Source organism: Sprattus sprattus (assembly GCF_963457725.1).
Source record: "Sprattus sprattus genome assembly, chromosome: 19".
Lineage (NCBI taxonomy): Eukaryota > Metazoa > Chordata > Actinopteri > Clupeiformes > Clupeidae > Sprattus > Sprattus sprattus.
Genome location: NC_137917.1, coordinates 6,005,146 through 6,018,159, shown reverse-complemented (window position 1 = coordinate 6,018,159; position 13,014 = coordinate 6,005,146). Strand labels below are relative to the sequence as shown.

Below are 13,014 nucleotides of genomic sequence, written 5' to 3'. Positions count from 1 at the left end.
TTGATTACCACTGTCACAAGTTTTCTTGGTTAATTTATGCTTGTTTATAATTCTGTTTTTCCAGTTTTCCATAAATTGTATCTCTCTGGCTTAGCATTAGCACAAGCCCCTCCATATGAAAGCATATCCTTTTGAACATTGTGCTTTCATGAAATATATATTCACCACACAAACATTTAGTCTATGTGGGGTAGATGTTGACAGGTATATCCACATCTCCTCTACAAAGAGAAATGTGTGCCTTACCATCTTCCTGTTGTCTTCAACATAGTTAAACTACTGTTCTATAATAATAATAATGATAATAATAACACAAAAAAATTATAAAGAAGGTAAAATCAGGTAGAGCACATACCACAAACACATGTCGAATAGCCCTTATGTGTATAAGTGTTATTATTGAAAGTCATGGATTATGATATTTCATTCCTACATGACTGAAATATGTTGTCTACATCTACAAAGACAACCGTTGAGTTGTACCTACTTTAAGATCTTTGATCGGTTTTCCACCTTATCTAATAATGATTAGGACCAATACATATAGGGATGAAAGAAACCTGATTCTACATCAGCATTTAGAGGCAACAGTTTCTTGGAGCAACAGATTATCTTCTCAAAGTGACAGTGCCCTTCACAAGAGTTGCTCATGGCTATATCAGTTGAGTCAAACTACTCAAATCCTAGAGGTTACTGTGTACCCTATTACTATTCAAGTCCCCTTTCAAGAAGGTTCAGATTCATTTAGTAAACTTTCCACTCTCATTACACTGTTCCCTTTCCTGACTACTGACTTCACACGCACAGGAACCCCACTGTGCTTTTATGTGGAAATACTCTGTGCAGCTGAATTTGGTCAAAATGAAAGTTTGCGTACACAGAGGATTTCCAGGACAATAAGTAGACGTCCTTAGATATTAAAAGAAATTAATTTCATATATGCAGCACTTTCTTGTCAAATCCCTGCATACATACATGATCTTGGTGTTGGCGTGGCCATTATGGTCTCAGTGCCACATACTGTTCATATGAGTCCATATCCACCACAAGACAGAGATGATTGTCAGACACTTTCTTGGTTGTTTGAGAATGTCAGCCCAGTCATGTCTTAGAATGGCTTTTTTTGAGTGATAATCACATCCAGTCTGTTCATTCATTTTGAATGGTCTGAGCAATGGTAGAAAAAAGGTGACTGGCATGCCACTGTTCCACTGGCAGAGAGGGTTGTATAGGATGTACAGCCACTTGCACTGTCAAAACCACAAAATAGAAACATCTAATATTTCCCACTGAGTTGTCTAAAATGAAAAAAAAAGACAATCTACAAAGAACTTGTTACTACAATTAACATTCATGGCAAAGGGGTCAAGCAGGCATTAATCCAATAACTGAGTCTTCAAATTGTCCAGACTTCAAAAATGTAAATCATTGTTACCACACGGGTCTGCTAGTCTCTATCCAGACATAAGGAATGTGCTCTTTACTAGGAATAGTCACACATTCTGTTATTGGATAGTAAATTTGTGAAATCTGCAACCGGCCAATTATTACAGGGAATGAACATCATTCTTTTGCATGTGGCAGTGTTAGATTTCACAAAATATAAAAAAGTTCATTTGAGTGACATAACACTACAATGTTGAAGTCTCATTTAACTTAATCAACAGAGGTCTTCCTTAAATGTCTTTGTGTCATAGCAGCTACAGTCCAAAAATATGCTATTCCCTTTGGTCCTACAGGATTCTGTAACACAAATAGTCCATGTCCAATCACAGTTTCCATGTCACCTTCTCTCACTCTGACTCCCATTTCTGTTATGTTTTCCTCACACTTGTATGGCTCAAAAGGATTTCACCTTAAACATCAAAGCAGTAAACTGTAACATATATTAGATTTAAAAGATACCTAATAAAGTGAATACTGTCCTAGACTTTGTCCTATTTGTCTTTGTTTCTTTTCTTCGATTCAATGGATCATGAGACACAAGCATATATAGCAAGCTGATGCAAGTATGACTGATATCAAACAAATATGTACTTGTATATACACACATATATAAGTATAAAGTTTTTTTCCTCAAAGTTTACCATGGTAATTTAAACGCAAAATGACTACTTTGAGGAGTTTAACTATATTTACATTTTCACTCATCATCTCCCACGACAAACCTTAATTATATTATTATTATCCTGCTCTCTGAACTTTCCTCAAACAATCTTTAATGTTCACACTGTAACTTCATTCTTACTTCCTGTTCTCACTCCCTGAGATCCTGAACCAGCTCCCCCACTCCCACTTCCTCCCCCACCAGGGATAAAGTGTAACTGCTCTATAGTATTCTGTCTTTTAGCAGCAAATGCTAACCTCCTGGCGCTGTGCCCCCCTAATGTCCCCGTCCCCATCACCACCCCTGTGCCTGGCATATCCCCCCATCCTACCCCAGATCCCCCACTCCCTCCCAAGTGGGTGGATCCGGTAGGTGTGGTACGCTCCTGCTCCCGCCCTGAGGTTGGGTGGGAGTTCATCTTGATCATGTGATGCCGGTCGAGAGAGGGTGTGGCAGCCACATTCTGCTGTGACTGGGCCTTCTGGTGCTGCTGATTGATGCGGGGCAGAGTGGGGACCCTCCCCCCAGCCCCTCCGTAGTCAGACACTCCCATCCCTCCACCTCCTCCACCTCCTCCACCTCCTCCATAATCAGGCCCACCCATTCCACTACCCCCACCATAATCAGACATGCCCATTCCTCCTCCCCCATAATCGCTCACTCCCATCCCTCCTGGCCCCATACTCTCCTCCAGGTGGTCAGGTGACATCAGCATCCGATCATTGGACTTTCTCAAGGTGTTGTGGTTATTGGAGTTTTTCGCTGAAGCAGCAGCAGTAGCAGCAGCCATGGCCTTGTAGTACTGGTGCTGCTGGTTCTTGGAGAGCCTGGATAAAGTAGCGGCATCGGCCATTGCCAGAAGCTGATCAGTGGATTTGACCCGTCTAGGCGGCTTCGATAGGGTATCATAGTTGGGGTTGTGATACTGATACTCAGCTCGAGGAGCCAGGGGAAGAGGATAGGGGTTAGGGGTGGGAGTAGGAGCTGACTGAGGGTGTCTCCGGGGTCTGTTGGGGAGTGTGCCCCGACCACCCAAAGTATAGTCACCTCCCCACTGCAAGTGACTCTGAGACGAATGAAAAGTTGGAGGTTGGGCATTGTTGGGGTTGGGGCGACGTTTGGCGGTGCAGTAACCCGAGTAGTCCTCCCGATCTTTCTCTGTGTTCCAGTGGAGTAGAGAAGGACAAAGAAGATGAGTTATGAAATTATGAATCATGGAAAATATGGATAAATCATGCAGGGAGGAACGAAGAACAGGTTTCAAAAGGATGGTCAGTCAAGGTGGACAGAATAAATCAGGGATGAAAAAGGAAAGGGGAGAGACATTTATTTCCACGTCACTCACCCAGGCGTTTGAGAGAGCTGTATCTGTTGAGCTCTGGTTTCATGGCAGACTCATAGGATGGCGGAAGCTGGGCGAGGTTGTGCAGAGAATGGTGGAAGGAAGGCTGGGTAATCATAGTGTTGTTGTGTTTGTTTGGCTTCAGGGTGCCACCTGTGGCAATCTGCTGCATGTTGTTCATACGGGGTGCTCGTTCTGTGGAAGACAGTATGATACGTGATTTCATACCATCATGGGAAATTACTACTTAATTCGTCGGCTACTTCAGGGGGTACTTAAAGTAAAGGCTCTGCATGAAGCAATTTTTTATGTACAGCCATTTTGGAGAGGGAACTATTCTTGAGAGCATACTTTATAACGGCTGTAAACCCAATAACAGGATATAGGGAAAGCATAGGATGCTGTCCTAGAAAATGAGGAAGAAGCACATCCTGAGAGCATCTGCTATGGACACAAAATGAAGGCAAGTGCAAAGGTGTAGCTCAGAACATAAACAGAGGTTTCCAAAGATGAAACAGCGGCATCATAAACTGCAAAAATTAAGAAGTTAAATGAAATAAAAGAATACAAATTCCACAATAACGGATAAGTGTAGCACAAACTGTGCTGAGATACTGAGCATAGGATGTAAAAAAAACACCAACACACACACACACACATATATATATATATCTTACCAATTGTGGCTGTATGTTTTGGACTGGACCCTGATGTATGGATATAATTGTGTTGCAAGTTCCCCACTGAAAAAATGAAAAAATCCATTAATTCAGACACTGGAAATGCATGTATTCCCGTTCTTGACATGTCCAGCAGTTTAGCCATTTGAACATATTAACATATGAACATATAACATTTAATGTGTTCTTGTTTTGGATTTAGTCAGCAAGATTATCAATAGTAGTATGTTTAAGGTGGGAATGTGGGCATACGTGTGGGTACTGAAAAGTGAAATGCATTGCTCTGTATGTGTCTTGCAACGGTCATCTTGGTCAGCATGTTCCAGCACATGTTAAAATTTTTAAACAATCCGTCATGTTACATTAACCATGCCTCCTCTCTAAATAATGCAGTCATTACACTGTTTGGCACCTGCTTCTCGCTGCATGCTTTTCTTGGCACATATTTATTTTGTGCTCATTTCATATTTATACAGTTGAATTTGTAAAGCAGTTATTCAGGCTAAGTGCCTTACATAAGGGTACTTTGGCATTAAGCTCAAGATAGCCATTACCCAAACCTCAGTAGCACCTAATGACACACCCTGTTTACACACCTGGGCCTTAATTCCGTTCCTTCTCTATCGGTCCACCCAGCCTTTCTGTTCACAGCTTTCCAAATATCTATCACGCTGACAAAGGCTTATAGTCATCCTAATCAGTGTGTGAAGGAGAGCGGTTCTATAGGAGCCCAGCCCAATATGCAGAGGCTCAGAGCCGTCTCCAGTGCAGAACACCCTGAGGGCGGCTCACTCACACTTAACTTCACTGCTATGCATCACAAATTAGGATACAAGTTCTTGTGGCTTAACAAACAAACACCCATGCACTTTTTCATTGTTAATTACAACTTTCATCCAAATAATGTACAAAAAAGAGGATATTAAAATGCTAGATTTGGTGTAAATGAATGTTATATTTTCTACAGTCTACATTATTACAATATGATCCCACTAGTCACTGGTCCAAAGCCAAATTTAAAATCAATACACTAATATTTCCATTATGCAGGGTCTCCACTTACATCTGTTGTCTTTGTTCTGCAAAGTTGGATAGAGATTTTTTGGTGGGCGACCTAAGGTCCCCTCACCTCCTCCTGAGCTGGCAAGGGCCACACTGTTGTTCCTCTCTCCCTGTTCAACGGGGCTGGACTGGTGACGCAGCATGTCCACCAGGGCTCTAAGACATTGAAGATAAAAAATGAACTTCTGAATAAAGCCTTGGCACAGAGAAAAGAGAAATACTACGTAATCCAATTTGACTTATTGTAAATTCTATCTGGATTTCACTTTGTTACCTACCTATAGAACTACACATGAAATGAAATAACAATTTGAAGGACATTACTGGTAAAACATTACAATCAAACATCAGCACATTTGGATGATTATATTTTAGTTTTGCCTGGTAACTTCACCTGGGCATATTGAGTTCATTGTTTCTGGGTTGCCGTGAGGATTTGTTGAAAGCCACCTTTATGGCCACTGCCACAGCAACAGTGAAGGAGATGACTCCCCCGATCACGTAAACGGTGTTGTTGCCCTGCTGCTGCAGGCGGATGGAACCAGGGCCAGGACCGGGGTCAGGGGAGGATGGGGGGGTCGTGGAGACCTTGGCCCAGACAGGCGAGTTGTAGTTGTTGCACTGGTCCTGGTTCAGTCGCCGCTTGATGTCGTTACAGCAAAAGCGGTAGTGACATGTGCCACAGCAGATGACGAAGTCATCCTTTGTGCAGTTGAAGGTGAAGTCATACTGGCCCATCACATCATAGTAACCTCGGCACAGGTCTGCCTCCAGCGGGGACCCCCTTTGGGCTGCTCTGTGCCACTCCGTGGCGTTTAGCGGGGCCATGATCTGTGGCTGAGGTTTTGGTGGGGTCTCCAAACCTTTGAGTGAAGATTTTGGCCTACTGTTTGGTGTCAGGGCACGTGCCTTTGACCGGCTGCTCAGGGGCGGCCATCCCAAGGCGGTTTGTCTGTCACTGGTGGCGGGGTTTTCGGTAACCCCCCCCTGGGTTTGTTTGGGTCTGAAAGAGTCTGTGTCGCCCCCCTGAGTACGCTCAAGCCTGGGGGGGTCTGTGATGCTCGCTGCTGCAGTATTAAGTGGGGCAGCGATTAAAAGGAGCAGGGAGATGACACGCACTCTGAGCATGGAGGTGGGCACCATCTTTACATGACTAAGACATCTATTTTCTACGGTTGAGTCAACACAGTACAATGTGGCATCCCTTTTTAAAATGAGCCGGCTCAAAATGGCTTTTCAAGTATTAAAATCCCAGGCATAAAACATTAGATAACACAAGTGAAAAACTAGGTGCGTGAAACGGGTATAAAGAGCAGATGGCTGACTGTAAGACAAGAATGCCTAAGAAGTGCCAAAGGCAGGAGGGCTATGTCGTTACAATAATTGATATATGTACATGTCCACTCCCATAGACTTGGCAAAAGAGATATTTTAAAATTTGTCCTTATTCAGTTTGGCTTTGGAAATCTTTTGTACTGGATGAAACTGAGCAACCTGAGCCGTGTTATGGCAAATGGGTAGAGTAAAAATCCTCACACATCAAGAGAAAAAAACGTCAAAATGCTAGAATATTCTATGACTATTAACAAGAATCGGTATCCTTTGCCCTTACTTTGCTTCAGTATAAATTCCAACACTGTTTGGATGTAACAAAAATGTAAACAACTTCTTTTTATCGTTTCTTATCAAAAAGACAGAGGCGTGTTTTCAACTGGAAAGATCTGTATGCAAACCTTTTAATATGGCTAGCCAGTCTAGGCATTCTCTTACATAAGGCTGGCTGTACCAACAGTCCTGAGTGGATAATGCTGAAGGGCTTTAGTGTCAAAAGTTAAATATTTGATAGAAGCACTCAAATTGTGATCCTTTTACAGACCACCAGACCAGCTTAAGGGGGCTCACAAAATAAGTGGAAATTCAATGGGAATGCAATTGGTAGCTATATTGATTATTGTAAACTTGACTCTTCAACAGATCTGGAAGGTTTCGGCACTTACAAAAAAAGTGTTTGATTTAAGACCACAGCACATTTGTAAACACTTTTGAAGACACAAACTTGGATTACGATACATGCTCATTTGATTGTTACCACATATGTTGGCACTGCCTACATTCAACAATGGCACTTAGAATGTTGGTTAATTGTTGTAACCCGTAAGGTTGCTATGAAATACAAAATGAGGACACATTGTTATCTCTTTCAGTAGCGTAATTTCCAGAACTGAAACTCTATTCTTTTCTCTATTCAAAGGATAGTGGTGATGTTATGGTATAACATGCAGACTGTGCATTATACAAACAAAGAGAGAAAATAAAGTTGTACTAACTGGTGATATTGCACATCATTATGGAAAATTCCCTAATAAACAATGTATCACAAACTATTATCTTTTAAATGACCACTGTCAGTAAGTTTCAGTTTATACTGAGATTTGGGTCTCCTGCTGTATAATGGTTGTAAATCCCTCTTTACTAGAATACCCATGAGTCTATGGCGGTAAATTATAAAACACGGGCTACTCTCTGCTGTGTGCTCTCTGTAAGGCAAGGGGGAAAGGATGGATGAGTAGATATTTCCTCAATCCACCCTACAAACGAAGGCCCCAGAAAGACTGACTGGAGTTGGTGTCTTAACCAGTGTAATTTATGTGTCTCCATAAAATTGTCCTCCTTTTTCTTCCGATGCTAGTAATTTTTCTCCAAATGCCTTCAGTTCGACACCTGATCAAAGTTCTGATTATTCCATGAAAGGTTCAATGATCATCTGAAATGAGAGAAATAGTGAAGTAAAAACATATTAGGAGAGGAACTAGATCATATCAAGTTTTAATCTCTGAGGCAGTGTTAAACAGACCATTTACTCCATTGCAACTGAACAATTAAATGCAATGGTCTAGGGGTGTGCTTCAAACCATAGTGCCATCTCACTGCACAAACGAGTACCAAACCATTGTGAGTGTTCATGTCATCTCCACAAATGAACTATGTAATTTTTTTAAGGTGAGTATTTAGCTATCCCAGAAAACTTCACATTTTCTGCTAATCCTTTATGATTCTGTGCATGTACATAATAACTGACTAGGGATATTAACATTCCAACAATTATTCTGCACATAGTTATCCAGATATTTGATTATTCATGCACACCCATATAATGTTTATGTACAGTAGTATGTGTGCTTCCCATCAATCTGGGAACGCACAAAAGCATCATGTTCAGACCATCCTGTTGAAGCATTAAAACCAATGAAAAACTATTAAAATGTGTCAGTGTAATTGTGTCACAACTGCATCATGGAGACGGAAGGAGAAGGAGAGGGAGAGAGACAGGGAGAGAGAGAGAGAGAGAGAGAGAGAGAGAGAGAAAGAGAGAGAGAGACCTTACATGTCTGTGTGTTATATGTGTCAGTGTGTTTGTGTGGGAGTGTGTATCCACCATCGGTGTGTGCAGTTGACTGCATGTTCTTGTTCCTGCGTGAAAATGTGAATTTGTTTTGAGTGTGTGTACGTGTGTGTCTTAGAGGAGAGAGCGTGAGGGTGAAAACGAAAGGCAGAGAGAGAGAGAGACAGAGCGAGAAAGAAAGAACAAGAGATAAATGCAGGGTAGGGATTTAAATGAGAGCAAAGCAGCACAGGAACGACCAGAGCCAGAGGTATGGATGCAAAGAGACTGCCTGCATGTGTGGGAGTGCAGTGAGTGGGTGGAGAATGGAGAGCTTTCTGTGACACCACTTATCAGTACAGCACACAGACAATGCACAGCATATACAGATCATACCAACACCACACCACACAGCACAACAGAGAGAACACACAACATGTACCAAGCCAGTCACGCCACTACCAAGCTGCAACACAGAAGAGAACATACAATGCTGAACATTCATCAATTGATCATGTTCATAGAAAATCAAAACACAGAACGTACACCATTTTCTATATATAGAATACCTCTATACCCCACAGACATGTTACAAAGCACAGAGGCTTTACTGAGACAGTAGAGAACATATATTTCTAATAATAAATGGTGGCCCATCCAATCTACTAATTCAGCAGTAACCAGCATAGACATAGCCACTTACATCACCATGACGGTACCAGTAGGAGCAGTAACTACAGCACATAAAGCATTGATCACACTGAAATGATAAAACAGAATAAACCAACACAGGTAACACACTGACCTTAGCATAGGCTGTACTCAGTACAAACTAAAGTTAACACACCCAGTAACCAGCAAACATATTGAAGTGCTATCAAAATGCCTCCCACCACAGCTCAGAGACAAACCACAGACACCATGACACATCAGCAGTACTTATACTGGACTGTTACCGCAGGTGATACACACCATATGCACTAATCCACAAAGCATGTATTCAACGTGCTGCATAAAATGTGACAGTGGCACAAACCCACTCAACACATAAACAGATCTTTCAGATTAGCCCATGAGAGACTACAAACATCAAAATGTCCCCTCTGAAACAGTTGTCACGTGAGCGTGAACTGTATGTTAACCATACACTGTTCCTTTACATATTTAACGACTGCAAAGTATGCCAACATGTAGGAAAACATGGTGCATAGCCTATCAATTCAGTAACATCACATAGGCAGAACTAACAGAATTAACCATTCATGTAACAAAATGTGGCAAAATAAGAAGCAATTAATTTTGATTTTATTCAGCAACTCTCTTCTCTTAAGCTGCAATAGAGGTAGAGTCTCACATAACATATCAGTCCTGGATTCTTCTAGGTTATCTCTTCTTTTCCCCTATCTCTCTCTTTCTCTCTCTCTCTCTCCTTAGTGTGATTTGGTGCGTGGGATGAAGCAGCTAACTCTCTTAGAATAGCACTGCTGCAGAGCTGCCTGGTAGAGAAGGAGAAACAGACTTGGAGAAAAACTAGGAATGCTCTTTGTGTGCACATTTAGGCAAAACCATGCCACTATCCTCTAATTTAACATAACCCAACCTCTACCAGTGTAGTCTACTATTTACTGCCTTTTCATTCTATTCTACAGTAGGCTGGGGCCTACAAGTCATTCCACGAAAAACAACAAGCTGTCCTGGAACTCCTTAGTATAACAAAACCTATAAATAAGAAGGTTACTTCAAATGGGTCTCATATTAATATATTGGCAATTTGTGACAGGTGGCAAACCTATTCATGACTGATTTTTGGGGAGCTTATTTCGCTGTGGTATCAGGTACCAAATTCTATGATTTCATTCTTGTAAGTGAAGGACAAGCCAGGTTTGCAGGACTATAGAGAGTTCTAGGACAAGGACAATTTAGAAACCTCGTTTGTCATTTATGCTGCATACTGAGACACAATGTCATAGACTCAAAAATACCTGTTAGTCTGACCAGCCAAAGTAATGTAGCTATGCGGTTGTGCAAGGGGTGGGAGAGGAGGGCAGTAGACCATATTATGTAGGGCAGGATGAATAAGGATGAACTGAGAGACTGAAGGGAAGGAGGAGTGAGGCTGATGGTGAGATGGAAGAGATGTACTTCAGTGCAATGTGCGTACATAATTGGCTGCAACTGTTATTCCCATTGCCAATATTTTATGTCAATGACATGGATGGCATAGATGCATAATACAATACCCGTACATCAGTCAACAGATCTCACACATATCAGTTAATAGATGCCACTGTGCCATCTTTTTTATACACTTAGGGTAGGTATCCTGCTGTACTCCAGAGACACTTGTTAGCAGAATCAAAATGAAAGACCTTCTACGTTTTAAACTAAAGAAACAAATTACTGTATTTCTGTGGTGCGTCTTCAGAAAGCGATCTTAATTTCGACTGAATTATTTCAGTAAACCACCAAAAATTCTGTTTGGAGAAACAGAGTTACTGCGTAATGCACTTTGTATATTTGAGCTTTTCATAACGTAGACTTTGATGTGGACAGTGGACTTCGTATGATTATATGCGAGATGAGCGCGTCTTAACATGTCATGCAGAGACTACTGACACCTGATTTGCTTGTATCGTAATGTGTGAGTAGGTGTACGAGTACAAATGTGTATGCATTGAATGACTACCCGTTGTGCTGTTTGAAAAAAAGAGTGTGTGCGTATGCCGCAATGATAACTACTGTATTCAAGCGGTCTTGCGCTTTAATGCGTTGATAATTGGACTTTTTTACAAAGCTCACCCTATGATGATGACCACTGCCAGTCACCTTAGTTGAGTTACTCATTTCACATGGGTTATTGAACATTTTCTCATAGAATCAGTAAATGGTTAATCATAAAAATATGCAGCTTACCAAGCTAAGCCAGACATCAGTTTCACTGGTAAACTATCAGATGCCATGGAAATGACAAGGTCTCTTACCTGTGTTCTGCTCGGTGTATCCTATAGAACTGACAGGTTGGAGACTGCTGCGTGAGCAATCATTCCCAAAATCCTATGTCGTCAAGGATTTATGACGGCTGATAGCTTGTCTTCTGAAGAATAACTGTTGCGACACTCATCCCACTTCCACTCTTTAAAAAGTCACTTAAAAGCTCCAATTATGCGTTTAAGTGATTTTTAAGAAGGTTGCCTTTTCTGCAATTCACTCATAATACCATGTAGCCAGTACACTTACATATTTTACGCCTTGTCACGCCATCAATTCATAAGTTATTTTAGGATAAGAGTAGCCTCTCTTTGCCACGACGGTTCAGAAACATTTGTAGCCTACCGTTGCAGATGCACAAGGTGAAACAAATTGCAGAGCCTAGTTGTCTTTAAAAAGATCAATAAATGATCTTTATCGGTGTAAACACATGCGTCAACCAGAGCGCGGATGCAAAAGCTTTTTGTTCAGTTTCAGTCAACATGATTCTCAAGATATGTCCTAATGCTGTCGTTTGACGTCGCTCGTGGATGCGTTCTGTGGGAGAGGTGTCCAGACCCTATTGATAAGAACCAGTGGAATGAAAATATTTTCACTAAGGTCCGCCAAGCCCAGATAGTTCAAGTAGCCGTCTGTCTTACCCAAACTGGTACAGATCTGTCTGACACGATGATTTCGTCCGTTTCAAATGTTTCGTGTCTCATGCGACTTCCCAGTCTTTTCGCGCATACAGGCGGTATGAAAGGAGAAAACGTACCACTGGTTGCTACAGCAACGGTGTCAGCCTGTTGGTGGCACTTCTAATGTGATGAAAGGGGGGATATGGTTATATAGGCTACCAGACTAAAGGAATTGTTGATAACGAATATGATTATACATTGTTTTTTTTCACGATCACTAATCATTCACGCCAACTTCCCTTGAACTGGAAAAAAAAAAGAACCAAACCAAAGCAGACCAGCAAATAGTTACATGCAAAAAGAGGATATCCACAAGGTGTATTTGGAAGTGAGTTATCAAAAGCACCCTTAATGGAGTCATATCTGAAGGACCCAGAACCTTACCGAGGTTCATGTGAAAGGCAACCTCCCACAAGCTTTTCAGATACAGCTTGCTCCCCAGGTTGCTGTCAGCCACATGCGCCACACAGGGTAATTAGACATTGCGCAGGAAGCTATTCCCATACAGGTGGGTGGGCAGCTAATGCAGACACAGGGGTAACCTACTGAGAAAACCGTTCATCCGTTATAAACACCTGAAATTACTGGCTGTGTATGCACCCCGCCAAATGCCACTGACGCACAAGGCCAAATGAGACTGTAGCCTAAAGTCCCAAGTTTTGAGAATAGATTCTATGATTGATGTTAAATGATGAAACGTGCACAAAACGATTACATACTTTTATGTTTTATTATTAATTTAAATAACTTATACGGACACAAAAATACCCCGT

General features: G+C 41.5%; 1 protein-coding gene across 1 annotated transcript; it reads right to left on the bottom strand.

Annotated features, from left to right (window-relative positions):
- Nucleotides 1-2,225: 2,225 nt before the first annotated feature.
- Nucleotides 2,226-6,334, bottom strand: shisa7a (shisa family member 7a; the record flags this gene model as incomplete). Its single annotated transcript, XM_080857369.1, has 5 exons — nt 2,226-3,265; nt 3,453-3,644; nt 4,127-4,192; nt 5,193-5,347; nt 5,586-6,334. 5 exons carry the CDS (start codon nt 6,332-6,334, stop codon nt 2,226-2,228), a joined length of 2,202 nt encoding a protein of 733 aa, XP_080713495.1.
- Nucleotides 6,335-13,014: the final 6,680 nt, after the last annotated feature.